Raw genomic sequence first — 27,832 nt, 5'->3', positions numbered from 1 at the left:
GCCTTTTTTTTTTTCTTTTTCTGAAACAGGGTCCTGCTCCGTCATGCAGGCTGCAGTGCAGTGGCATGAACTTGACTCACTGCAACCTCCACCTCCTAAGCTCAAGCAATCCTCCCACTTCAGCCCCCCGAGTAGCTGGGATTACAGGCACGAGCTACCACACCTGGCTAGTTTTTTTGTATTTTTTGTAGAGATGGGATTTTGCCATGTTCGCTGATCTCTAACTCCTAGGTCAAGCCATCCGCCCACCCTAGCTTCCCAAAGTACTGGGATTACAGGCGTGAGCCATTGCACCTGGCCGATTGCCAATTGCCAATGCCTCAACACCTTCTTTCATGTTTTAAATAAACAATTTTTTATTTAAATAAATAAATGAGAAATAAAATAATCTCTTTTTCTTTTGAGATGGCATCTCACTCTGTCGCACAGGCTGGAGTGCAGTGGCACAATCTCAGCTCACTGCAACCTCCACCTCCCGGGTTCAAGTGATTCTCCTGTCTCAGCCTCCTGAGTAGCTGGCATTGCAGGTGCACGCCACCAAGCCCGGCTCATTTTTGTACTTTTAGTAGAGATGGGGTTTCACCATGTTGACCAGGCTGGTCTCGAACTCCTGACCTCAGGTGATCTGCCTGCCTCGGCCTCTCAAAGTGTTGGGATTACAGGCATGAACCACTGAGCCTGGTCTGGTGAGCCAATTTTTATATTTGTTATAGAGACAAGAGAGACAAGAGTCTCCTTATGTTGCCCAGGCTGGTCTCGACCCCCTGGCCTCAAGTGATCCTCCCACCTCAGCCTCCCAAGTAGCTAGGACTATAGGCATGTGCCATCATGGCGAGTTAATTTTTTGTGTGTTTTTATTGTCTCGAGACAGAGTCTTGCTCTGTTGCTCAGGCTGGACTGCAATGGCGTGATCTTGGCTCACCGCAACCTCCACCTCCTGGGTTCAAGCGATTCTCCTGCCTCAGCCTCCCGAGTAGCTGGGAGTAGAGGTGCGTGCCACCATGCCTGGCTAATTCTGTATTTTTAGTAGAGACAGGGTTTCGCCATGTTGGTCAGGCTGCTCTCAAACTCCTGACCTCGTGATCCACCTGCCTCGGCCTCTCAGAGTGTTGGGATCACAGGCATGAGCCACTGAGCCTGGCCTGGTGAGCTAATTTTTAAATTTGTTATAGAGACAAGAGTCTCTCTTATGTTGCCCAGGCTGGTCTCGACCCCCTGGCCTCAAGTGATCCTCCCACCTCAGCCTCCCAAAGTGCTGGGATTACAGATGGGTGTCACCGCACCTGGCCTCTGAGGAGGATTTCATTATAAACCTGCCCTGAAGGGAGAGAATCCAATTTTACGAGAGGGTGTAGCCTGGTGAGGCCTGGATGACCTCCGGAGGCAGGGGCTTGTGCCTGGGCTGAGGCCTAAGGGTCAATGGGCAGACATGAAGTTGCCCCAGGCAGAGGGTACAGTGTGGGCAAAGTCAGGAAGTGGCAGGGCTTGGATCACTCCAGGAAGAGAGAGGAGTCATGTGTCACAGGAGCTCGAGACCCAGAGAGGGAGGCAGGCAGGCAGGCAGGGACCAAGCTGGGGCACAGCCAGGAAGGTAGGACAGGGCATGGTGGGGCCAACGGAATCATTACCCAAGTCGGGGATTTTCAGGGAAACAGCTTACATAAGGCCAGGTGTACAGTAGCTCCCACCTGTAATCCCAGCATTTGAAAGGAGTTTGTGTTCCTGTAGTAGCAGACTTGGGAGGTTGAGGTGGCAGTATCACTTGAGCCCGGGAGTTCAAGGCTAAAGTGAGCTGATTGAGCCATTGCACTCCAGCCTGAGCGACAGAGAGATACGCTGTCTCAAAGGAAATACAAATTAAAAAACCAGCCGGGCATGCTGGCGTGTGCCTGTAGTCTCAGCTACTTGGGACACTGAAGTGGGAGGATCGCTTGAGCCCAGGAGTTCAAGGCTGCCGTGAGCTATGATTGTGCCTCTGCAGTCCAGCCTGGGCGACAGAGAAAGTCCCTGTCTCTCAAAAAAAAAACAAAAAAAAAAAACTTAGATTAAGAGGATGCTGTGCCTCCCTGGGGGTCTTCAGTCACCCATGGTCCTGGCAAGAGGAGGGCCAAGAGAGAGCTCCACCCACCAGCTGTCCTGCCCATGTGACATCCGCAGGTGCTGCCATGGCCACGACTGTTGTTACACTCGAGCTGAGGAGGCCGGCTGCAGCCCCAAGACAGAGTGCTACTCCTGGCAGTGCGTCAACCAGAGCGTCCTGTGCGGTGAGTCCCCAGCAGCACCATGCCACCCACCCCGAGTATCCCCTGGGCACCCTGGCATAGCCAGATGACTTCCGTGCCCCTGTTGCAATAACCACTGCTTCCAAGTCTCTATAGACCACCCCTTGGGTATAGCTAATGTAAGTGATATTTATTTTATTTATTTTTTGAGTCAGAGTCTGGCTCTGTCACCCAGGCTAGAGTGTGCTGATGTGATCTTGGCTCACTACAACCTCTGCCTCCTGGGTTCAAGCGATTCTCATGCCTCAGCCTCCCAAGTGGCTAGGACTACAGGCATGCACCATCAGGCCCAGCTAATTTTTGTATTTTTTTCAGTAGAGGTGGGGTTTCACCAAGTTGGCCGGGCTGGTCTCAAACTCCCCACCTCAAGTGCTCTGCCCGCCTCGGCCTCCCAAAGTGCTGGGATTACAGGCATGAGCCGTGGTGTCTGGCCCTAATGTGAGTGATCTTTAACACTGAGCACTTGAAAAAGAAAACCCTGAAGAAAGCTAATTATTTGATGTCTGGACGACAAGGAAGAAGATAGAAATGGCATCAGATAATAAACAGTGTAAGTGTTTATCAGAAAGGGGCTGGTGGTCGGGACAAGTAGGAGGATCGCTTGAGTCCAGGAGTGCATCTCTACACAAAAGTTAAAGGATTTTTTAACATTGGCCAGGCGTGGTGGCACACATCTGTGATCCCAGCTACTTGGGAGGCTGAGGCAGGAGGATTGCTTGAAGCCCAGGAGGTTGAGGCTGCAGTGAGCTGTGATCAAGCCACTGCACTCCAGCCTGGGTGACACAGCAAAATCGTCTCAAAAAATAATAATAATATTTTACATAACCAACCACTTCTAAAGATTAAAACAACCCCCATGATTAAAAACCTCAGGTCCCTCAAGCAATCATACCAGATATCGAAACAAAGCAATAACATAAGGACTGCAGTATTTATTTTATTTTTATATTATTTATTTATTCTTTGTTTTTGGAGTGTGGGTTTTGTTTTGTTTTTTGATTTTTTTATTTTGTTCTACTCAGTTTTATTCTTATTGCTCAGGCTTGAGTGCAATGGCCTGTTCTCACCTAATTCAACCTCCGCCTCTTGGGTTCGGGTAATGATGGTTCCACGTCGGCGGCCTGCGGCCTCTTGCGTTTGCGTGGCAGTTCCACGTCACCGACCCTCCGCCTCTTGGGTTCGGGTAATGATGGTTCCACGTCGGCGGCCCTCGGCCTCTTGGGTTTGCGTGGCCGTTCCACGTCACCGATCCTCCGCCTCTTGGGTTCGGGTGATGATAGTTCAATGTCCGCTGCCCTCCGCCTCTTGCGTTTGCGAGGCGGTTCCGCGTCAGCGGCGCTCCGCCTCTCGGGTTTCGGCGACGGCTGCGCATCAGCGGCGCTCCGCCTCTCGGGTTTCGGCGACGGCTGCGCGTCAGCGGCGCTCCGCCTCTCGGGTTTCGGCGACGGCTGCGCGTCAGCGGCGCTCCGCCTCTCGGGTTCCGGTGGTGATTCCAGTTCAGCGGCACTCCGCCTCTCGGGTTTCGGCGACGGCTGCGCGTCAGCGGCGCTCCGCCTCTCGGGTTTCGGCGACGGCTGCGTGTCAGCAGCGGCGCTCCGCCTCTCGGGTTTCGGCGACGGCTGCGCATCAGCGGCGCTCTGCCTCTCGGGTTTCGGCGACAGCTGCGCGTCAGCGGCGCTCCGCCTCTCGGGTTTCGATGATGGCTGCGTGTCAGCGGCGCTCCGCCTCTTGGGTTTCGGCGACGGCTGCGAGTCAGCGGCGCTCCGCCTCTCGGGTTTCGGCGACAGCTGCGCCTCAGCGGCGCTCCGCCTCTCGGGTTTCGGTGGTGATTCCAGGTCAGCGACGCTCCGCCTCTCAGGTTTCGGTGATGGCTGCGTGTCAGCGACGCTCCGCCTCTCAGGTTTCGGTGATGGCTGCGTGTCAGCGGCGCTCCGCCTCTCGGGTTTCGGCGACGGCTGCGCCTCAGCGGCGCTCCGCCTCTCGGGTTTCGGTGGTGATTCCAGGTCAGCGACGCTCCGCCTCTCGGGTTTCAGTGATGGCTGCGTGTCAGCGACGCTCCGCCTCTCAGGTTTCGGTGATGGCTGCGTGTCAGCGACGCTCCGCCTCTCAGGTTTCGGTGATGGCTGCGTGTCAGCGGCGCTCCGCCTCTCGGGTTTCGGTGATGGCTGCGTGTCAGCGACGCTCCGCCTCTCGGGTTTCGATGATGGCTGCGTGTCAGCGGCGCTCCGCCTCTCGGGTTTCGGCGACGGCTGCGCCTCAGCGGCGCTCCGCCTCTCGGGTTTCGGTGGTGATTCCAGGTCAGCGGCGCTCCGCCTCTCGGGTTTCGGTGGTGATTCCAGGTCAGCGACGCTCCGCCTCTCAGGTTTCGGTGATGGCTGCGTGTCAGCGACGCTCCGCCTCTCAGGTTTCGGTGATGGCTGCGTGTCAGCGGCGCTCCGCCTCTCGGGTTTCGGTGACGGCTGCGCCTCAGCGGCGCTCCGCCTCTCGGGTTTCGGTGGTGATTCCAGGTCAGCGACGCTCCGCCTCTCGGGTTTCGGTGATGGCTGCGTGTCAGCGACGCTCCGCCTCTCAGGTTTCGGTGATGGCTGCGTGTCAGCGACGCTCCGCCTCTCGGGTTTCGGTGATGGCTGCGTGTCAGCGACGCTCCGCCTCTCAGGTTTCAGTGATGGCTGCGTGTCAGCGGCGCTCCGCCTCTCGGGTTTCGGCGACGGCTGCGCCTCAGCGGCGCTCCGCCTCTCGGATTTCGGTGATGCTTGCGCGTCAGCGGTGCTCCGCCTCTCGGGTTGCGGTGGTGATTCCAGGTCAGCGGCGCTCCGCCTCTCGGGTTTCGGCGACGCCTGCGCGTCAGCGGCGCTCCGCCCCTCGGGTTTCGGCGACGGCTGCGCGTCAGCGGCGCTCCGCCCCTCGGGTTTCGGCGACGGCTGCGCGTCAGCGGCGCTCCGCCCCTCGGGTTTCGGCGACGGCTGCGCGTCAGCGGCGCTCCGCCCCTCGGGTTTCGGCGACGGCTGCGCCTCAGCGGCGCTCCGCCCCTCGGGTTTCGGCGACGGCTGCGCGTCAGCGGCGCTCCGCCCCTCGGGTTTCGGCGACGGCTGCGCGTCAGCGGCGCTCCGCCCCTCGGGTTTCGGCGACGGCTGCGCCTCAGCGGCGCTCCGCCCCTCGGGTTTCGGCGACGGCTGCGCCTTAGCGGCGCTCCACCTCTTGGGTTTGCGTGGGGGTTTGCGTGGCCGTCTCACGTCAGCGACCCTGCGCCTCTTGGGTTTGTGTGGCGGTTCCACGTCAGCGACCCTCCGCCTCTTGGGTTCGGGTGATGATGGTTTCCGGTCAGCGGCCCTCCGCCTCTTGGGCTTGCGTGGAGGTTCCGCGTCAGTGGCGCTCCGCCTCTCAGGTTTCGGCGACGGCTGCGCCTCAGCGGCGCTCCACCTCTTGGGTTTGCGTGGGGGTTTGCGTGGCCGTTCCCTGTCAGCGGCCCTCCGCCTCTTGGGTTTGCGTGGGGGTTTGCATGGCGGTTCGTCAGCGACCCTCCGCCTCTTGGGTTCGGGTGATGATGGTTCCGCGTCAGCGGCGCTCCGCCTCTCGGGTTTCGGTGATGGCTGCGCGTCAGCGGCGCTCCGCCTCTCGGGTTTCGGTGATGGCTGCGCGTCAGCGGCCCTCCGCCTCTCGGGTTTCGGTGATGGCTGCGCGTCAGCGGCGCTCCGCCTCTCGGGTTTCGGTGATGGTTGCGCGTCAGCGGCCCTCCGCCTCTCAGGTTTCGGTGATGGTTGCGCGTCAGCGGCCCTCCGCCTCTCGGGTTTCGGTGGTGATTCCAGGTCAGCGACCCTCCGCCTCTCGGGTTTTGGTGGTGATTCCAGGTCAGCGGCCCTCCGCCTCTCAGGTTTCGGCGACGGCTGCGCATCAGCGGCGCTCCGCCTCTCGGGTTTCGGTGATGGTTGCGCGTCAGCGGCGCTCCGCCTCTCGAGTTTCGGTGGTGATTCCACGTCAGTGGCCCTCCGCCTGTCAGGTTTCGGCGACGGCTGCGCGTCAGCGGCGCTCCGCCTCTCGAGTTTCGGTGGTGATTCCAGGTCAGTGGCCCTCCGCCTCTCAGGTTTCGGCGACGGCTGCGCGTCAGCGGCGCTCCGCCTCTCGGGTTTCAGTGATGGTTGCACGTCAGCGGCCCTCCGCCTCTCGGGTTTCGGTGGTGATTCCAGGTCAGCGGCGCTCCGCCTCTCGGGTTTCGGTGGTGATTCCAGGTCAGCGGCCCTCCGCCTCTCGGGTTTCGGTGATGGTTGCGTGTCAGCGGCCCTCCGCCTCTCAGGTTTCGGTGGTGATTCCAGGTCAGCGGCCCTCCGCCTCTCGGGTTTCGGTGGTGATTCCAGGTCAGCGGCCCTCCGCCTCTCAGGTTTCGGCGACGGCTGCACGTCAGCGGCGCTCCGCCTCTCGGGTTTCAGCGACGGCTGCGCGTCAGCGGCGCTCCGCCTCTCGGGTTTCGGTGGTTTTTCTGCCTCAGCCTCCTGAGTAGCTAAGGGAGGTGTCTTGAGATTATCATCCGCTGAGGGTGGAGCTGAGGATGGAGGTGAGGGTGGAAGAGGAGTAAGGAGACACTCGAGAGGCATTTTGAGATTATCATCCGCTGAGGGTGGAAGAGGATAGACCAGAAACTCGGCAGGTGTCTTATCCACTGCGGCCCTCCGCCTCTCGGGTTTCCGTGATGGTTGCACGTCAGCGGCCCTCCGCCTCTCGGGTTTCAGTGCTGGTTGCACGTCAGCGGCCCTCCGCCTCTCGGGTTTCGGTGGTGGTTCCACGTCAGCGGCCCTCTCTCTCTCGGGTTTGGGTGGTTTTCCTGCCTCAGCCTCCTGAGTAGCTAAGGGAGGTGTCTTGAGATTATCATCCGCTGAGGGTGGAGCTGAGGATGGAGGTGAGGGTGGAAGAGGAGTGAGGAGACACTCGAGAGGCGTTTCGAGATTATCATCCGCTGAGGGTGGAAGGGGATAGACCAGAAACTCGGCAGGTGTCTTATCCACTGCGGCCCTCCGCCTCTCGGGTTTCCGTGATGGTTGCACGTCAGTGGTCCTCCGCCTCTCGGGTTTCCATGATGGTTGCACGTCAGCGGCCCTCCGCCTCTCGGGTTTCCGTGATGGTTGCACGTCAGTGGCCCTCCGCCTCTCGGGTTTCGGTGGTGGTTCCACGTCAGCGGCCCTCTGTCTCTCGGGTTTGGGTGGTTTTTCTGCCTCAGCCTCCTGAGTAGCTAAGGGAGGTGTCTTGAGATTATCATCCGCTGAGGGTGGAGCTGAGGGTGGAGGTGAGGGTGGAAGAGGAGTGAGGAGACACTCGAGAGGCGTTTCGAGATTATCATCCGCTGAGGGTGGAAGGGGATAGACCAGAAACTCGGCAGGTGTCTTATCATCCGCTGAGGGTGGAGCTGGGGATAGACGTGAGGGTGGAAGAGGAGCGAGGAGACACTCGAGAGGCGTTTCGAGATTATCATCCGCTGAGGGTGGAAGTGGATAGACCAGAAACTCGGCAGGTGTCTTATCCACTGCGGCCCTCCGCCTCTCGGGTTTCCGTGATGGTTGCACGTCAGTGGTCCTCCGCCTCTCGGGTTTCCATGATGGTTGCACGTCAGCGGCCCTCCGCCTCTCGGGTTTCCGTGATGGTTGCACGTCAGCGGCCCTCCGCCTCTCGGGTTTCGGTGGTGGTTCCACGTCAGCGGCCCTCTGTCTCTCGGGTTTGGGTGGTTTTTCTGCCTCAGCCTCCTGAGTAGCTAAGGGAGGTGTCTTGAGATTATCATCCGCTGAGGGTGGAGCTGAGGGTGGAGGTGAGGGTGGAAGAGGAGTGAGGAGACACTCGAGAGGCGTTTCGAGATTATCATCCGCTGAGGGTGGAAGGGGATAGACCAGAAACTCGGCAGGTGTCTTATCATCCGCTGAGGGTGGAGCTGGGGATAGACGTGAGGGTGGAAGAGGAGCGAGGAGACACTCGAGAGGCGTTTCGAGATTATCATCCGCTGAGGGTGGAAGTGGATAGACCAGAAACTCGGCAGGTGTCTTATCCACTGCGGCCCTCCGCCTCTCGGGTTTCCGTGATGGTTGCACGTCAGTGGTCCTCCGCCTCTCGGGTTTCCATGATGGTTGCACGTCAGCGGCCCTCCGCCTCTCGGGTTTCCGTGATGGTTGCACGTCAGCGGCCCTCCGCCTCTCGGGTTTCGGTGGTGGTTCCACGTCAGCGGCCCTCTGTCTCTCGGGTTTGGGTGGTTTTTCTGCCTCAGCCTCCTGAGTAGCTAAGGGAGGTGTCTTGAGATTATCATCCGCTGAGGGTGGAGCTGAGGGTGGAGGTGAGGGTGGAAGAGGAGTGAGGAGACACTCGAGAGGCGTTTCGAGATTATCATCCGCTGAGGGTGGAAGGGGATAGACCAGAAACTCGGCAGGTGTCTTATCATCCGCTGAGGGTGGAGCTGGGGATAGACGTGAGGGTGGAAGAGGAGCGAGGAGACACTCGAGAGGCGTTTCGAGATTATCATCCGCTGAGGGTGGAAGTGGATAGACCAGAAACTCGGCAGGTGTCTTATCCACTGCGGCCCTCCGCCTCTCGGGTTTCCGTGATGGTTGCACGTCAGTGGTCCTCCGCCTCTCGGGTTTCCATGATGGTTGCACGTCAGCGGCCCTCCGCCTCTCGGGTTTCCGTGATGGTTGCACGTCAGCGGCCCTCCGCCTCTCGGGTTTCGGTGGTGGTTCCACGTCAGCGGCCCTCTGTCTCTCGGGTTTGGGTGGTTTTTCTGCCTCAGCCTCCTGAGTAGCTAAGGGAGGTGTCTTGAGATTATCATCCGCTGAGGGTGGAGCTGAGGGTGGAGGTGAGGGTGGAAGAGGAGTGAGGAGACACTCGAGAGGCATTTCGAGATTATCATCCGCTGAGGGTGGAAGGGGATAGACCAGAAACTCGGCAGGTGTCTTATCCACTGCGGCCCTCCGCCTCTCGGGTTTCCGTGATGGTTGCACGTCAGTGGTCCTCCGCCTCTCGGGTTTCCATGATGGTTGCACGTCAGCGGCCCTCCGCCTCTCGGGTTTCGGTGGTGGTTCCACGTCAGCGGCCCTCTGTCTCTCGGGTTTGGGTGGTTTTTCTGCCTCAGCCTCCTGAGTAGCTAAGGGAGGTGTCTTGAGATTATCATCCGCTGAGGGTGGAGGTGAGGGTGGAAGAGGAGTGAGGAGACACTCGAGAGGCATTTCGAGATTATCATCCGCTGAGGGTGGAAGGGGATAGACCAGAAACTCGGCAGGTGTCTTATCCACTGCGGCCCTCCGCCTCTCGGGTTTCCGTGATGGTTGCACGTCAGTGGTCCTCCACCTCTCGGGTTTCCGTGATGGTTGCACGTCAGCGGCCCTCCGCCTCTCGGGTTTCCGTGATGGTTGCACGTCAGCGGCCCTCCGCCTCTCGGGTTTCGGTGGTGGTTCCACGTCAGCGGCCCTCTGTTTCTCGGGTTTGGGTGGTTTTTCTGCCTCAGCCTCCTGAGTAGCTAAGGGAGGTGTCTTGAGATTATCATCCGCTGAGGGTGGAGCTGAGGGTGGAGGTGAGGGTGGAAGAGGAGTGAGGAGACACTCGAGAGGCATTTCGAGATTATCATCCGCTGAGGGTGGAAGGGGATAGACCAGAAACTCGGCAGGTGTCTTATCCACTGCGGCCCTCCGCCTCTCGGGTTTCCGTGATGGTTGCACGTCAGTGGTCCTCCGCCTCTCGGGTTTCCATGATGGTTGCACGTCAGCGGCCCTCCGCCTCTCGGGTTTCGGTGGTGGTTCCACGTCAGCGGCCCTCTGTCTCTCGGGTTTGGGTGGTTTTTCTGCCTCAGCCTCCTGAGTAGCTAAGGGAGGTGTCTTGAGATTATCATCCGCTGAGGGTGGAGGTGAGGGTGGAAGAGGAGTGAGGAGACACTCGAGAGGCATTTCGAGATTATCATCCGCTGAGGGTGGAAGGGGATAGACCAGAAACTCGGCAGGTGTCTTATCCACTGCGGCCCTCCGCCTCTCGGGTTTCCGTGATGGTTGCACGTCAGCGGCCCTCCGCCTCTCGGGTTTCGGTGGTGGTTCCACGTCAGCGGCCCTCTGTCTCTCGGGTTTGGGTGGTTTTTCTGCCTCAGCCTCCTGAGTAGCTAAGGGAGGTGTCTTGAGATTATCATCCGCTGAGGGTGGAGCTGAGGGTGGAGGTGAGGGTGGAAGAGGAGTGAGGAGACACTCGAGAGGCATTTCGAGATTATCATCCGCTGAGGGTGGAAGGGGATAGACCAGAAACTCGGCAGGTGTCTTATCCACTGCGGCCCTCCGCCTCTCGGGTTTCCGTGATGGTTGCACGTCAGTGGTCCTCCGCCTCTCGGGTTTCCATGATGGTTGCACGTCAGCGGCCCTCCGCCTCTCGGGTTTCGGTGGTGGTTCCACGTCAGCGGCCCTCTGTCTCTCGGGTTTGGGTGGTTTTTCTGCCTCAGCCTCCTGAGTAGCTAAGGGAGGTGTCTTGAGATTATCATCCGCTGAGGGTGGAGGTGAGGGTGGAAGAGGAGTGAGGAGACACTCGAGAGGCATTTCGAGATTATCATCCGCTGAGGGTGGAAGGGGATAGACCAGAAACTCGGCAGGTGTCTTATCCACTGCGGCCCTCCGCCTCTCGGGTTTCCGTGATGGTTGCACGTCAGCGGCCCTCCGCCTCTCGGGTTTCGGTGGTGGTTCCACGTCAGCGGCCCTCTGTCTCTCGGGTTTGGGTGGTTTTTCTGCCTCAGCCTCCTGAGTAGCTAAGGGAGGTGTCTTGAGATTATCATCCGCTGAGGGTGGAGCTGAGGGTGGAGGTGAGGGTGGAAGAGGAGTGAGGAGACACTCGAGAGGCATTTCGAGATTATCATCCGCTGAGGGTGGAAGGGGATAGACCAGAAACTCGGCAGGTGTCTTATCCACTGCGGCCCTCCGCCTCTCGGGTTTCCGTGATGGTTGCACGTCAGTGGTCCTCCGCCTCTCGGGTTTCCGTGATGGTTGCACGTCAGCCGCCCTCCGCCTCTCGGGTTTCCGTGATGGTTGCACGTCAGCGGCCCTCCGCCTCTCGGGTTTCGGTGGTGGTTCCACATCAGCGGCCCTCTGTCTCTCGGGTTTGGGTGGTTTTTCTGCCTCAGCCTCCTGAGTAGCTAAGGGAGGTGTCTTGAGATTATCATCTGCTGAGGGTGGAGCTGAGGGTGGAGGTGAGGGTGGAAGAGGAGTGAGGAGACACTCGAGAGGCGTTTCGAGATTATCATCCGCTGAGGGTGGAAGGGGATAGACCAGAAACTCGGCAGGTGTCTTATCATCCGCTGAGGGTGGAGCTGGGGATAGACGTGAGGGTGGAAGAGGAGCGAGGAGACACTCGAGAGGCGTTTCGAGATTATCATCCGCTGAGGGTGGAAGGGGATAGACCAGAAACTCGGCAGGTGTCTTATCCACTGCGGCCCTCCGCCTCTCGGGTTTCCGTGATGGTTGCACGTCAGTGGTCCTCCGCCTCTCGGGTTTCCGTGATGGTTGCACGTCAGCGGCCCTCCGCCTCTCGGGTTTCGGTGGTGGTTCCACGTCAGCGGCCCTCTCTCTCTCGGGTTTGGGTGGTTTTTCTGCCTCAGCCTCCTGAGTAGCTAAGGGAGGTGTCTTGAGATTATCATCCGCTGAGGGTGGAGCTGAGGGTGGAAGAGGAGTGAGGAAACACTCGGGAGGCGTCGTGAGATTATCATCCGCTGAGGGTGGAAGGGGATAGACCAGACATTCGGCACGTGTCTTGAGGCTCAGGGAGTTATCAGTTATAGAATGTTGTTGAGTTGGAGGAGGTGGCTGGTGGCCCATCCTGTTTTTTAAAGTTTCAGCTGTGAGGTAGGGCCAGTGGGGCAATCCTGAAGAATGACGATGCTCCGCTGCCGCCATTCTGACCTGTAGGGACAAAGGAGGGAATGTTTTCACACATATCCGTTTGATGGACAAAATTACCGCCACCGACACAGTCTGCACCTTCTGTTGCTGGTGATAGATTTTTGCACCTTTCCATCCTCCGGGTTTCAAAATAGCAGTATCAGTGTCATAATATCACCCTTCCACTGAGTACTGCCGACAGCTGGGGGGTAAAGAAAAGTCATTGGGACACACTGTTGTCTCCACATGCCACTGTGTCTGTCTCCAAATGTAGGCAGGCTGGGGTCCTGCCCCAGGGAAGACAGAGTCATGACAGAGTCATAACAGAGTAATAAAGAAGCATGTTTGAGACACAGGAGTGTCTATGTCTATCCTCATTCCTCCCTCACAGCCATCACCAGAGCATGTTTCTTGCACCAGGTCAACAGACAGTAAGAGACAGTAAGAGAGGCATGAAAAGCCCATTGTCCACACGTTGCAGCTTCTTTTTGGAGAATGTTTTCCAGGCCTTTTATGTTCTGTCTCTGATTCTCAGAACTCTGCAAGGTCAGTGTGACCACCCTGCTCCAAATCTAAGAGAACAGAGGTTTCCAGAGGAAGGAGAAATTGTGCCCAGGGTCACACAGCTTGCAAGAGGCAGAGTGGAAGTTGATTCCAGCTCTGCCTGCAGGACCCTCTCATTTCCCCTCTGTTTCCCTTCTTGACAAAGGATCTTCTTCACTCTGGAGGTGCCACCCATGAGAACAAAGAGCTCTGGAGAGATGTGGATTCCTGAAGAGCTGCAGGGGAACTGGGAGAGGGTTTTCTGACAGAACAATCTTATCTCAAGAAGTCAGTTAGGCATGGCTATAATATTTCTTTTCACTCCCAGGTAATACCAAATTGTAAGTGCACTAGGACATGAAGAATACTTTTGTCCATGGAAAAATGAGGTGGGAATTCTAAACAAAGCAAGTTTTAAAACTGTGTTTCACTTCAAGTGTACAAGTCCCATCACGTGTAATCATAGGACTCGGCAGCTTTTGAAGGTACAGAGGCCACACAAGAACCAGCTTAGCTGAGCATCATTTAAGGCCTTCATTTGGAATTGTCCCTGTGGGTAATAAGTTACATTCACTCTTCACTAATTTACAGTCAGGGCCCATTTGCTATTACAAATATGGGACCTCTGACACTTAGAATATTAGATCAGGGGCCCCACTGGGTGGGGATGAAAGTGTTTTTGCACAACATGGTTACCAACAGGGATGGGACTGTGATGCTTGTAGGCAGCCTTTCTCTCTGCCATCTCCCTCTGCAGGGCTTGAGCACAGAGCTGTAGTGAGAAAAATGTATCCATGTCCTGACCTGGCAGACTATGTCCAAAAGCAAGGAAAACAAGCAAACTTACCCAGTTGCAAAGAGGCTTTCTTGCAGAAGGGGGGATCTGAAAAAGCCAACACATGAGAAATTGAATGTTGAGAGAGTCTAAGGGCCGTGGCATCATCTGCATCAGCACTAAACTATCCTGCAACTGCGGGGAGGAAGCTCCTTACTTTGCGTTTGTGGTAGTCCTCTGCCCGCCGCCGCAACTCTTGCGCACGTTGAAACATTTTCCTATGGATTACAATCACTTTCATCAGATAAAGCACCACTTTCAGGATGATTTTAAATAATCTGCCATGTTTCTCTTATCCTCACAACTGTACCCTTACACAATCTATCTATACCTAGAAAACGTATTTCAGATGGCTATAAGAGTACAGTCTGAGCCGGTCACGGTGGCTGACGCCTGCAATCCCAGCACTCTGGGAGGGCGAGGCGGATGGATCATGAGGTCAGGAGATTGAGACCATTGTGGCTAATATGGTGAAACCCCTTCTCTACTAAAAATACAAAAAATTAGCCAGGCGTGGTGGCAGGCACCTGTAATCCCAGCTACTCGGGAGGCTGAGGCAGGGGAATCACTTGAACCTGGGAGGCGGAGGTTGCAGTGAGCCAAGATCACGTCATTGCACTCCAGCCTGGGTGACACAGTGAGACTCCATCTCAGAAAAACAAAAACAAAAACAAAAACAAAAAAACTGTACAGTCTGATCCAAACTGTTGCTATATTGATTCCTCCTCTTGCTTACTGCCTGCTGACTTCTGAGATGATAGTTTCCTTCCCCATTCTCAGTATATCCCTAATTCATCCTTCATTGAGCATCTTTTATCATAAAGCTGTATTGTCTTTGTATTAATATCCTTACCGTGTTTCACAGGGCAGCAACAGCTGGGCTTATAAACAGGCATAGTCCTTTTGAAGGATGTGGTTGATCCTACAACAACACACTTTCCTAAGGATGACAACAACTCACCCCACCCCTAGAATGGCTGGTATGAACCGAGTTTCCACACAGTCTAGCTGGCAATGGGGTCAGGAGACGTTTTGCTACTTCACATCTTTTGGTCACTGGTAAATATTAAGGTACTTTGTTTTCTGTTTTGTGAACTCTCTCTCTCTCTCTCACGATATGTCTTCTGACCATTTGTTTCTATTTCTGCATTTACTGGGTCTAAACATTGTACAAAGGTTAAAAACAACACTCCAATGGGCGTTTCCCAGGAGGGTGGGGTTCAGTTTCTGAACTCACTTGTAGGTGTGTATTTCTTTCATATCCAATTTCCCATTTTCCTCTGCCTCTGATACATACCTCTCCTTTTCTGCATGCTCACATTCTTTCATGCTTAGTTTCCTCAGATTAGAAGGGAGAGAAATGCACACACATGATCCACCAGCCCGTGTGGGATTCCCTCTGCCCTTCTGGCATCTGAAGGCTGTGATTCAAAGATCCCCCCTGCAACCTTTCCACAAATGAACCAACGGATTCTCACAACCGAAGGGAGAATTGACACCTCCCATTCAGGGACAAAAAAAAGTCACACTCTGGCCTGCTGGCAAGTCACCTGTCATTTCCAGCTCATCTTCATAGTTCCATAGTTAGTCCTATTCTTTAGTAAATATAAAGACTATTAAAAGCTTCTACGAGGTGCACTATGTGTGTTTCTGGGGTCAGTCTTGTGCTTGACACAGCGAAAGCTCATTTTAGTTCAGTGTGAAAAACCAGACCTCACCAATTCATCACAACTAACTCCATCGGAAGCAGAGGATTGCTCCTCATCTGACTCCTCCTGTGTGAGACCTGATTCTCAGTCAGAGGCTGATGCCGGAACTGAGACCATCAGCCAAAGAGAGGTCCTTCCAGAATATGGTGTCATTAACCCCGCAGTTCACTACTGCACTTTGCCATGATTCAGGACTGGAACTCTTGTCATCGACTTTAAAGATCCTGGTTGAGAGAAAAGGCAATCTGAAGGCTGGGCCCATCTATTGAATTACAAATGATTGGAATGGCTCCTAAGTCAGGGTGTTATGTCCTGAAAATAGGTGACAACGGCAAACCATCCACCCTGGTGTTGACTGACTTTAACAAGGTTCAGTTCACAGAGATTGAGGGCAGAAAAAGGAAACGGCCTAAAAAGGGTAAGTTTGCTGTGTTGCCCTCACACCACTTGATTCATGGTCCTGATCCTAAGGATCTCACCTGATACTTGGTTTTATAGGAAGGATGTGTAAAATTCCCAGAACGCTAGGAAACAGGGACGAAAACACTTCAAAGAGAAAGTTAATGAACTTGTTTCTGACCACAGGGCATCCTTCAGCACATGCTGTCTGGAGTGGCCTCCAACAAGGAGTGTGTGGTGAGGTGCTGAGAATGCAATGGGAGCAGGGTCCTGTCCCCACGCTAAAGAAGCTCACAGTTTAATGCAAATGAGAAGCCAGTGAGGACATCACTACTCCTGCTGCGCACTTGGGAACTAGAAACATAAAACCTGACTCTGGAGGGAAGCTAAGGAAGCATTCTACTCTTGAGTTGACGTAAGTGCATCTGAAGCTTCTGATCTCCGATGAGAACAATGGGGGACACCAAACAGAATATAAAACCCATGATTGAATACATCAAATTGCTAACATGGCAGTAAACAGACATGAGGTGAAGATGGAGAAGAAGGAAACCCAGGATGAAAGTCAGCCTCGCATTTGGAACCCATGTCCCTGAGTTTCATTGCTGAATTCCAGAAGGAACTACTGAGATGCAAAGAAGCACAGCAGCTTTTGCACACATGCGTGGGATTAGAAGGAAAACAAGTGGATTGAGGGTCTGCCAATGAAAGCGACCCATACTGAAGTCCACTGGCTCTGGTTGAGACCCAGAAGAGTCATGCATCAGAATAGAGGTGGACAGGAAATACCCTGGCCTTTGTAGGGACTGAGCCTGCACCGGCGACCTCAATTGCAGCCTGTATGGAGGACCCCTGACCATCCCCCAGAAGTAGACTCCCATCTCTTCCGCAGCAAGATAACATGCTACTAGGCCTCAATTCATTGCTAAATATTTCTTAACAAGTATCTCACATTTAACAAAAAAAGATCAGTCATATGGCAGCAAAACACAATGTAATATGACCAAAACATGAAAGACTGTGAAAATGAATCTGGAGGTGACCCAAGCATTGAATTCAACAATCCAGTCTGGGTGTGGTGGCTCACACTGGGAGGCTGAGGTAGGCAGATCACCTGAGGTCAGGAGTTCAAGACTAGCCTGGCCAACATGGTGAACTCCTGTCTCTACTAAAATTACAAAAATTGGGCTGGGCATGGTGGCTCATGCCTGTAATCCCAGCACATTGGGAGGCCGAGGTGTGCGGATCATGATGTCAGGAGTTCTAGACCAGCTTGGCCAATATGGTGAAACCCCGCCCATACTAAAAATACAAAAATTATCTGGGCATGGTGGCATATGCCTGTAGTCCCAGCTACTCAAGAGGCTGAGGGATAAGAATCACTTGAACCTGGGAGGTGGAGGTTGCAGCGAGCCAAGATCATGCCACTGCACTCTAGCCTGGGTGACAGAGTGAGACTCTGTCTCAAAAAAAAAAAAAAAGAAAAAGAAAAAAGAAAAAAAAAAATTGGCCAAATGTGGTGGCACACACCTATAATCCAAGCTACTCGGGAAGCTGAGGCAGAATTGCTTCAAACTGGGAGGCAGAGGTTGCAGTGAGCCAAGATTGCACCATAGCACTCCAGCCTGGGTGACAGAGCGAGACTGTATCTCAAAATTAAAAAAAAAAAAAGGCTGGCTGTGGTGGCTCACGCCTCTAATCCCAGCACTTTGGGAGGCTGAGGCAGGTGGATTACCTGAGGTCAGAAGTTCGAGACCAGCCTGGACAACATGGTGAAACCCCATCTCTAGTAAAAATACAAAAATTACCTGGGCGTGGTGGTGGGCACCTGTAATCCCAGCTACTTGGGAGGCTGAGGCAGGAGAATCGCTTGAACCCAAAAGGCAGTGAGCTGAGATTGTGCCATTGCACTACAGCCTGGGCAACAACAGCAAAGCTCCATCTCAGGAAAAAAAAAAAAAAAGAGAGAGAGAAAGGAAAACCAATGCCAGTACTAGCAACTCCTCTTCCCCCGAAAAAATGACAAACAAGAATGTAGGAAGGGAAAGGAATTATACAGCTTAAACTAATGAAGCAGAAAGGACAAACTCAATTTTGAACCCACTGAATTTGCCACAAATATTGTAGAAAATATTCTCAAGGACTTTACAGTTGTCTACTTTGATTGGCACATGGTTCATACAACAGTATTTGTGTCAAGGCACATCTTACTGTTTTTTGGCGGTCTTCCTCTTTCCACTGATTTTGTCATGATGGTTGATTTTCGCTGTCACCTTCATCTTACGGATTTTAGGCGTAACTTTTGTTTTCACATGTCTCCATAGAGTAATGACGTCTTTCCGGCCAATTTTATTTCCTGGAAAGGAAGAAACTCTTTTCTTTGTGTGCATACAAATGGACCTCAGCCCTTGGTGAGAGTGAGGAGAGGAGAAGGTGAGAAACCTGAGGGCAAGAAGCTGTTCTTTCCCTTTCCAGGGCAAACTCATTTCCACACTATGGGGACTCCAACAGAGCCATACCTTCCTGTCTACGGCGGTTGGACCTCCAGGCTCTCTGCTGTACATCTGTGGATCCATCATGTCCCTTTTCAGACTGGAAGATAGTCTTCAGGAAAGACAACTAGGAAATAATAATATAAGAATGACGGCTGGGCACGGTGGCTCATGCGTATAATCCCAGTACTTTGGGAGGCAGAGGCAGGTGGATCACGGGGTCAGGAGTTCAAGACCAGCCTGGCCAAGATGGTGAAACCCCGTCTCTACTAAAAATACAAAAATTAGCCGGGCATGGCAGCGGGCGCCTGTAATCCGAGCTACTCGGGAGGCTGAGGCAGAGAACCGTTTGAAGCTGGGAGGCGGAGATGGCAGTGAGCTGAGATCACACCACTGCACTCCAGCCTGAGCGACAGAATGAGACTCTGTCACACACACACACACACACACACACAAGAATGACATGAGGCTGGCACAGTGGCTCACTCCTGTAATCCCAGCACTTTGGGAGGCCGAGGCAGGCGGATCACCTGAGGTCGGGAGTTTGAGACCAGCCTCACCAACATGGAGAAACGCTGTCTCTGCTAAAAATACAAAATTAGCCAGGCATGGTGGTGCATGCCTGTAATCCCAGCTAGTCGGGAGGCTGAGGCAGGAGAATCACTTGAACCCAGCAGGGAAAGGTTGTGGTGAGCTGAGATTGTGCCATTGCACTCCAACCTGGGCAACAAAATTGAAACTGTCTCAAAAAAAAAAAAAAAAAAAAATAGGCCAGGTGCGGTAGCTCACGCCTGTAATCCCAGCACTTTGGGAGGCTGAGGCGGGTGAATCACAAGGTCAAGAGATGGAGACCATCCTGGGCAACATGGTGAAACCCCGTCTCTACTAAAAATACAAAAATTAGCTGAGCATGGTGATGCAGGCCTGTAGTCCCAGCTACTTGGGAGGCTGAGGCAGAAGAACTGCTTGAACTCAGGAGGCAGAGGTTGCAGTGAGCCAAGATCCCACCACTGCACTCCAGCCTGGTGACAGAGTGAGACTCCGTCTCAAAAAAAAAAAAAAAAAAAAAAAAAAAAAAATGACATGAATATACTTCACACAACGGAACTGTACACTTCAACACGGTTAGATGGTAATTATCATCTTATAAGTATTTTACCACAGGTTAACATGTTTCACAACTTGAAAAGGAAGTAATTACCTTCAGCTCTCTGAGTTCTAGAATTTGTAACATTTCACCCCCTGCTCCTTCCTGATCTGCACTGGAGCATCTTCCTTCTGTCCCTGCTCTACTCAGAGTTCACTTTCCCTTCCCTCACATCAGCTTCATTGAGGCTGGTTTGAACTTAACGCAAAACATTCTCACTAATGACTGAATTCCCACCAAGATTTCCATATTATCACAGTATGCTTTTAATCTTCGAAGATACTAAATATTTGTTCTCATCATAGCTAAAATGCAATGCAAATCCCATCTCAGATGTGGGTCAGATACCTATGAATCTCCTGAGGTAGTCATTGAAATGACTTTTTTCTTGAGACGGAGTGTCACTCTCAACCATGCTGAAGTGCAGTGGCGTAGCTACCTTGGCTCACGGCAACCTCCACCTCCCAGATTCAAGCGATTCTTGTCCCTCGGCCTCCCAAGTAGCTGGGATTACAGGTGCCTGCTACCATGCCTGCCTAATTTTTGTCTTTTTAGTAGAGATGGGGTTTCACCATGTTGGCCCATCTGGTCTTGAACTCCTGACCTCAAGTGATCCATCTGCCTCAGCCTCCCAAAGTGCTGGGATTACAGGCATGAGCCACCACACCTGGCCTGAAATAATATCTTTCAAATTCTTTGTAGAATTTGTTTTTTCCTGATTTCTGCACATAGGATAAAAAAAAAATCATGTACTAGGATTTCGAGAGAAGCAATGGGTAATCTAAAAAGATGAAAACAGCAACCACGTCAATCCCACAGCTACTGCTACATTTCATAGGAAAGGTAGCTGGCCCCGTTTGGAGCTAGGAGAAATGTCAAACACATGAAGAAATGAGAAGCAAAGAAATGCCATCACGCATGAATGCTTCAAGGCACCCATGATGTCGCTGCTTAGGAGGTAATGGTATAGATGACTAGATGACAACGACAAAGATGAGAGGTGCGAAGTTGTCCAAGTCCAACAGCTCAACTGAACCTTCCTAAATGGAATTGTTAAAAAGTGGTAAATTTAAAAACTTCCCCTGGCTCACGTGGTGGCTCACGCTTGTAATCCCAGCACTTCGGGAGGCTGAGGCGGGTGGATCATTTGAGGTCGGGTTTTGAGACTAGCCTGGCCAACATGGTAAAACCCCGACTCTACTAAAAATACAAAAATTAGCTGGGCATGGTGGTGGGCACCTGTAATCCCAGCTACTTGAGAGGCTGAGGCAGGGGAATCACTTGAAGTCAAGAGGTGGAGGTTGCAGTGAGCCGAGGTCACACCATTATACTCCAGCCTGGGCAACAGAGGGAGACTCGTCTTGGGGGTGAGAAAAGAAAAAAAAAAAAAAAAAAAAAAAAAAAAGCTTCCTCCAATTTATACCGAAAATTCTCTGTTCAGGACTAAGTGGCATAGAGAATGTTAAATGTGCCTAGATATCTTCATAACTCATATATTTTCTGTTTTCTACATATCTTGAAAGGCAGTGCCAAATGACGTGTAATTATCTAGGTGGTAAAACTGAAACATACTTCCTCTTCCCTTGAATATAAAAAAGCATTGTGGTATTAGTACTTTTATCTTGGATCATTGTTCAGAAGGAGGTTCAGCCCCCAGACAACCATATTTTTACTGTCATGAATGGCAAGACAAAATGTAGAGCTCAACTTACCCAAAGGAAAAAAGGCTCAAAAGACAAATTATGGCACAACTAAGCAGCCAAATTCTTACCAAGTACAGACTTTTGACATACTGATCTCTCTCCAGTTGCAAGTGGGAACATGCACTTTGAATGATCTCATTCAAAATTACCCTGCCCAGACACACTTTTCATTGATTCTCTTGGAGGGCAGTTCTAAGAGATTCTCTGGGGCTTTCTCTGCATCATGAGACGCAGTGCAGTTCTGCCCTTCACCTTCCGGCAGTTTGTCACCTCGTCCCTATGACCTCAGAGGAACTTTGTCTCAGGCCAATTGTTTGTTCCTTGGGCTCTTTCATTTCCCCTAAAAATCATTTGCTGCCCCTCTAAATGGCCTACATCTCCATCTATCTCCCTCTCCCCTCAGAAGAGGGTGCTCTTTAAGCATCAACCATCCGGCCCTTCTAGCAGTCTCATTTTTCAGCTGGTTCCCATGTTTATGCCTGTTCTATGTTTTTCTTTTCCTGTTAAGCTGTCTGTTGTCAGCCCATTTCTGCAGTGAATCTTCAGAGAGGAGACTGGAAGCCACCCATACGATAGAACTATAGAGTTCTTCCACCCATACGACAGAACTATAAAACAGAAGAGTTTAGAAAGAATTTCCTATTTAAGTGACGAAACCTCATACTCCATTTGTGACAAATAGCACACAGGTTAAAAAAACTTATTTTTGACCAAAAGCTCTGTTGACATTCTATTAAACAAACACTGACCTATTTAATTTTCATAATGTAAATGGCAGATATTTTCATAATTCTTATGCTAATAAATCATTTCCCTGATTTTTTGGGTAAAACCACATATTCATAATGAAGTCCAGAAACGTGAATTGTTTTATATAATTTATTCTTATTTGTGATTACAAGTATACCTCTACAGAAAGTTAGTATACTCACCCAAAGGTAAACTGTCCAGAGGATAATGACAACTTTATAACTTCTCGGAAATTCAATAATGATATCTAACCAAGGACTTCCACCAAAGTCAGTCCCACGATGATGATGGTCAGCCAGAGTATTGATAACCTGGAATAATAATAGTTGAAATAATGAAAAGGTCAATGACACTGACAATATTTCACTCAGAAAGAATCATCCTTAGAAACCGTCAACCTCCTCCAAAAGGTAACCACATCCCTCAGATATCACCGTGGGATTCCACTGCTACAAAAAAGAACAGAAGTTAGAAGTCACATGTTTTTCAGATGGCTGGTAGTGTTTTTAAGCATTGCAAATGTGGGGTGTTGTGTTGTCTTTCTTGGTATAAAGCAGGGATATCCAATCTTTTGACTTCCCTGCCTATATTAAAAGAAGCAAAGTTGTCTTGAGCCACACATAACATACACTAACACTAACAATAGCTGATGATCTTTAAAAAACCTCTTTTTTTTTTTGAGACAGAGTTCCGCTCCACTCAGTCGCCCAGGCTGGAGTGCAGTGGTGCAATCTCGGCTCACTGCAACCTCCAGCTCCTGGGCTCAAGCCATTCTCCTCCCTCAGCCTCCCGAGTAGCTGAGATTACAGGTCTCTGCCACCATGCCCGACTAATTTTTGTATTTTTAGTAGAGATGAGGTTTCACCATGTTGGCCAGTCTGGCCTTGAACTCCTGACAGGCGATCTGCCTGCCTCGGCCTCCCAAAGCGCTGGGATTACAGGTGTGAGCCACCGTGCCCGGCCATTTTTTTGTTTTTGTTTGTTGTTTTTGAGATGGGGTCTCACTCTGTCACCCAGGCTGGAGTGCAGTGGTGTGCTCTCGGCTCACTGCAACCTCTGCCTCTCAGGTTCAAGTGATACTCCTGCCTCAGCCTCCTGAGTAGCTGGGAGTACAGGTGCCTGACAGTGCACTCAGCAAATTTTTGTATTTTCTGTGGAGATGGGGTTTTGCCATGTTGGCCAGGGTGGTCTCGAACTCCTGACGTCAGGTAATCTGCCCACCTCAGCCTCCCAAAGTGCTGGGATTACAGGCATGAGCCACTGTACCTGGCCAAAATCTCCGAACGTTTTAAGAAAGTTTACAAATTTGTGTTGAACTGCATTCAAAACTGTCCTGGGCCACATGCAGCCCGTCACTCATGGGTAAGACAAGCTAAGTATAAAGTAATTATCTTCTCTTTTCTTTTTTGTTTTGAGACAAAGTTTTGCTCTGTCACCCAGGCTAGATTGCAGTGGCATGATCTCAGCTCACCGCAACCTCCGCCTCCCGGGTTCAAGCGATTCTCCTGCCTCAGCTACTGAGTAACTGGGATTACAGGCGCCTGCCACCACGCTCGGCTAATTTTTGTATTTTTAGTAGAAACAGGGTTTCACCATCTTGGCCAGGCTGGTCTCCAACTCCTGACCTCATGATCCACCTGCCTCGGCCTCCCAAAGTGCTGGGAATACAGGTGTGAGCCACTGCACCTGGCCAGTAGTTATCTTTTCTTTAAAGTTATTTACTTGTTTTTTAAATTGATGTATAGCATTGGATGCATTTATTATATATCACATGGTAAAAGAATCCCTCTAAATAATACTTCTCTCTTGGATTATAGGAATCTTTGTCATTTAAAGCTCAGCATAAGTAAAAAAAAAAAAAAAAAAAACACACAATGAAGAGATTACTTCATTCACAAATAAGTATCAAATTTTAGTGCTTAAAAATTAACAAGGTGGGCCGGGCATGGTGGCTCACGCCTGCAATCCCAGCACTTTGGGAAGCCGAGGTGGGTGGACCACGAGATCAGGAGATTGAGACCATCTTAGCTAACACGGTGAAACCCATCTTTACTAAAAATACAAAAAATTAGCAGGGCATGGTGGCATGCGCCTATAGTTCCAGCTACTTGGGAGGCTGAGGCAGAAGAATCACTTGAACCCGGGAGGCAGAGGTTGCAGTGAGCCGAGATCGCACCACTGCACTTCAGCCTGGGTGACAGAGCGAGACTCTGTCTCAAAAAAAAAAAAAAAAATTACCAAGGTGGAGATCATGAAAATGGCATGAATAGTGTGGGATTTCTCTAAGACTGTTGATATTAATTCCATTAGACTCTTATGTGAGTGAAGACGAAGACGTCCCCTGAGTAAGTTCAGACAGCTCGTGATAACATTTCTACATGGATTCCTCAGGATTTGACTATATATTCTTGAAAACATCTCAATTTTCAATGTTTCTTTCAAGATGGTGAATTAAACAGAGATAGCCCTTCAACAGGTTGAACTCAGCATATGCTGAGTCTGAAATGGAAATGATGGAGTTAGAGAACCAGACAACAATGGTAATGATTTCAGAAACATGGTGTTGAGCAGAACAAAGCAGACACAAAAGAGTACCTATGGCATGGCATGCATCTGTACACACGAAATTCCAGAATAAGCAAGCTAACCTATGATAAGAAAGAGACTGGCTGGGAAGAGTGAGAGTTCACTTTCTGGGGTGACATAATAGTGTAGATCTTGGCTGGGCACGGTGGTTCACGCCTGTAATCCCAACGCTTTGGGAGGCCGAGGCGGGCGGATCACCTGAGGTCGGGAGTTCAAAACCAGCCTGACCAACATGGAGAAACCCTATCTCTACTAAAAATACAAAATTAGCTGGGAGTGGTGGCACATGTCTGTAATCCCAGCCACTCGGGAGGCTGAGGCAGGAGAATCGCTCGAACCTGGGAAGCAGAGGTTGCGGTGAGCTGATATTGCCCCATTGCACTCCAGCCTGGGCAACAAGGGAAAAACTGTCTCAAAAAAAAAATAAATAAATAAATAAAATAATGTAGATCTTGAAAGGGGGTTGGTTTATGCTGGTGTATGTACTTTCCAAAGTTAGTAAAACTTACACTTAAGGTTATATATTTTGGCCAGGCACGGTGGTTCACGCCTGTAATCCCAGCACTGGGAGGCTGAGGCAGGCGGATCACGAGGTCAAGAGATGGAGACTATCCTGGCGAACATGGTAAAACCCCGTCTCTACTAAAAATACAAAAATTAGCCAGGCGTGGTGGTCTACTAAAAATACAAAAATTAGCCAGGCGTTGTAATCTGAGCTACTCAGGAGGCTGAGGCAGGACAATTGCTTGAACCCCAGAAGCGGAGGTTGCAGTGAGCCGAGATCTTGCCACTGCACTCCAGCCTGGGCGACAGAGTGAGACTCTGTCTTAAAAAAAAAAAGTCATCAAACCAGATGACACAAATCAAATGACATTTCACTTTGTTTTGGTCCATTTTGTTTCTTAGAGACAAGAGTGCAGCGGGGCCATCTCGGCTCACTGCAACGTCCAGCTCCTGGGCCCAAGTGATCCTCTCACCTCAGCCTCTCCAGTAACTGGGATAACAGGTACGCACCACCAGGCCCAACTCATCTTTTTTGGAATTTTTTGTAGAGATGGAGTTTCGCTATGATGCCCTGCCTAGTCTTCAACTCCTGGACTCAAGTGATCTGCCTCTGCCCACCTCGGCCCCCTAAAGTGCTGGGATTACAGGCCTGAGCTGTGTAATTTCATGCCGCGTGACACAGCCCAGTAAAAAGGAAGAAACCCCACGGGTCCAGCGTCTACTCACAGAGATGCACTGATGGCTGATAAATTCCAGCAGGAGCAAAAAGAGGAGCCAAAAGAGCATCCACCACACCCGCATGTCCTGGTCCTTTCAGGGCGCCCTGAGGCGGCCAGGACAGAGGTGGAGGTGGCTTAGGGCAGGGGGGAGGGAAGGGGACGGGGACTGGCCGGGATCTGACTTGGGGAGGGGGAGGGGAGGGGGAGGGGAGGGGGAGGGGAAGGGGAGGGGAAGGGGGGAAGTAAGGGAAGGGAAAGGAGGAGAAGGGGGCTGTTGGGCACCTGGAGGAGGAGGAGGAGAAGAAGAAAGGGGTCTGGGAAAGGATCCGGTTCAAATTAAGTTCTCAAGCGCTGGTGGAAGGTTTAGCTACAGGTCACGGAGAAGATCAGGGAAGCAACAGGACTCGCGGGGCAAGGGAGCGGGCAAGGGAGCGTGAGGCTTAGGAGCAATCAGAGGGAGACAAAGGTTCTGCTATCCACCAAACCTTCTTCGGTCTGGGCCCTCCCTTAGCAACCCTGGGGCTTTATACTCCCTCTCCACCAATCCCTGATGACCCCGGTGGTGCCTCACAATGGACAATGCCAAGCAGCTCCCGCATCATTCCAATGACCCCTCCCCCATCTCAGTCTCCCACTCTCCTCCCAAGGACAGGTCCTCTCTGGAACCTTCACAAACCTGATTTCTGGTCCTCCCCAACCAGCTCCCTGTCCCTGCTTCTGGGCGCTCCTTCCTTCCTGAGCTCCCAGGGTTCCTCAAGGTCACTTTTGGCGACAAAACATAAAAAGTAAATGATAGCAGGATGGCAGGAAGAACCTCATACCCAAGCAGAGTGCCAGGTTTTACAGCCTCCGCTCAGCCATTCATATCCTAAGCAACAAAACATCAGCAGGATGCGGAAGGTCCCGATAGTAAACCATCTCCATCACATCCATGTAGCCATCTGTCCATCAACCTGTATCTCAGGAACAAATGTAGATACATTCATTTTAAGCATGCATGGTATATTTACAAAAATTAACCTGACTTATTTTGTTCCAGCAAATCTCAACATATTTGAGAGCAATCAAATCACACAGCATGTTTCTGATCATATAACTGTGCTAGAAGTCAATGATTAAAAGCTAATTCAAAATTATTATTTGCTTGGAAATTCAAAGTGCCCTTATAAGACATAAACATAAGAAATAATCCAAAATGAAACAAGATTGCCTTTCAACTCAATGATAAGATCATAACATGGCAATAAAATGTCTCCCTCTGGCCTGGGAATTCCTCTTTGTGGCACAAGGTTGTGTGATCTCAAATCACCCCTAACCCACCTAGACATTTTAACATCCGAAACCGAGTGATGAGGTCCTTATCTATATCATCTTACTGCCTGTGTGTGTGGACTTTAAATTCTGAACCCAAATGAGGGGGAGAAAACCAAGTTGACTTTCATGATTGACCTCTCAGGGATGTCCAAGGAATCTGTGCATTTCAAGAAACAAAGTTCATCAGCTTCTCTCCTAAGGTATTTGCCCACAATACCCAGAGGGCTTGGCAGCATCATGTGTGATGGGTGGGGAGCTCCAAGCAGGTGGGCAGGACCCAGGGGCCTGGTGACCAGGACAGACCCCCACTGTCCATCACCTTTCCTGGCCCTGTCCTCAGCTAAACTTCCCACAGGCCTTCTGCCCGATCACACAGAGTGTGCCCAAACTCTCTCAGGCCTCTGGCAGCTGAAAACCACTGCTTTAAATCCCTTTACCATTTACTATGACATACGGTTATTGTAAACAGGAAATATTCTATTGATGCTACAAATGGAAAGCCAATGCCTTTACCATAAATAGAAAAACAACCCTAAGAAACAAGCAAAACAAAAACAAAACAGGGGCTGGGTGTGATGGCTCATGCCTGTAATCCCAGCACTTTGGGAGGCCGAGGTGGGCGGATCACAAGGTCAGGAGTTCCAGACCAGCCTGGCCAATATGGTGAAACCCTGTCTCTAATAAAATACAAAAATTAGCCGGGTGTGGTGGTGGGCGCCTGTAGTCCCACCTACTTGGGAGGCTGAGGCAGAAGAATAGTTTGAACCCGGGAGGCAGAGTTTGCAGTGAGCCGAGATTGCACCACTGCACTCCAGCCTAGGTGACAGAGCGAGACTCTGTCTCACAAACAGCAACAACTACAAACAAACAAACAAAAAACAGGGTTAACAAAACTATGGAATTCAATTCTATTTGTATGCTGCAGCCATGTTCCAGCCCTAGATTTGGCTGGGCATGGTGGCTCACGCCTGTAATCCCAG

The 27,832-nt window shown here is 51.6% G+C and overlaps 1 protein-coding gene across 1 annotated transcript in view; it reads right to left on the bottom strand.

The window, feature by feature from the left end:
* Positions 1–3,199: 3,199 nt before the first annotated feature.
* Positions 3,200–27,832, bottom strand: part of LOC115933079 (titin-like) — a 135,926-nt gene continuing 111,293 nt past the window's right edge. The window contains 7 exon segments of the mRNA XM_063699593.1: positions 3,200–12,172; positions 13,542–13,577; positions 13,687–13,747; positions 17,849–18,044; positions 18,157–18,256; positions 21,912–22,040; positions 26,215–26,300. Of these exon segments, the coding sequence (XP_063555663.1) occupies positions 3,350–12,172; positions 13,542–13,577; positions 13,687–13,747; positions 17,849–18,044; positions 18,157–18,256; positions 21,912–22,040; positions 26,215–26,300 (9,431 nt within the window). The 3' untranslated portion in view covers positions 3,200–3,349.

The sequence above is a fragment of the Gorilla gorilla genome, chromosome 18 (genome assembly GCF_029281585.2).
Source record: "Gorilla gorilla gorilla isolate KB3781 chromosome 18, NHGRI_mGorGor1-v2.1_pri, whole genome shotgun sequence".
NCBI classification, from domain to species: domain Eukaryota; kingdom Metazoa; phylum Chordata; class Mammalia; order Primates; family Hominidae; genus Gorilla; species Gorilla gorilla.
Note: the sequence above shows the minus strand (reverse complement) of the source record. Positions and strands in the feature narration are given on the sequence as shown.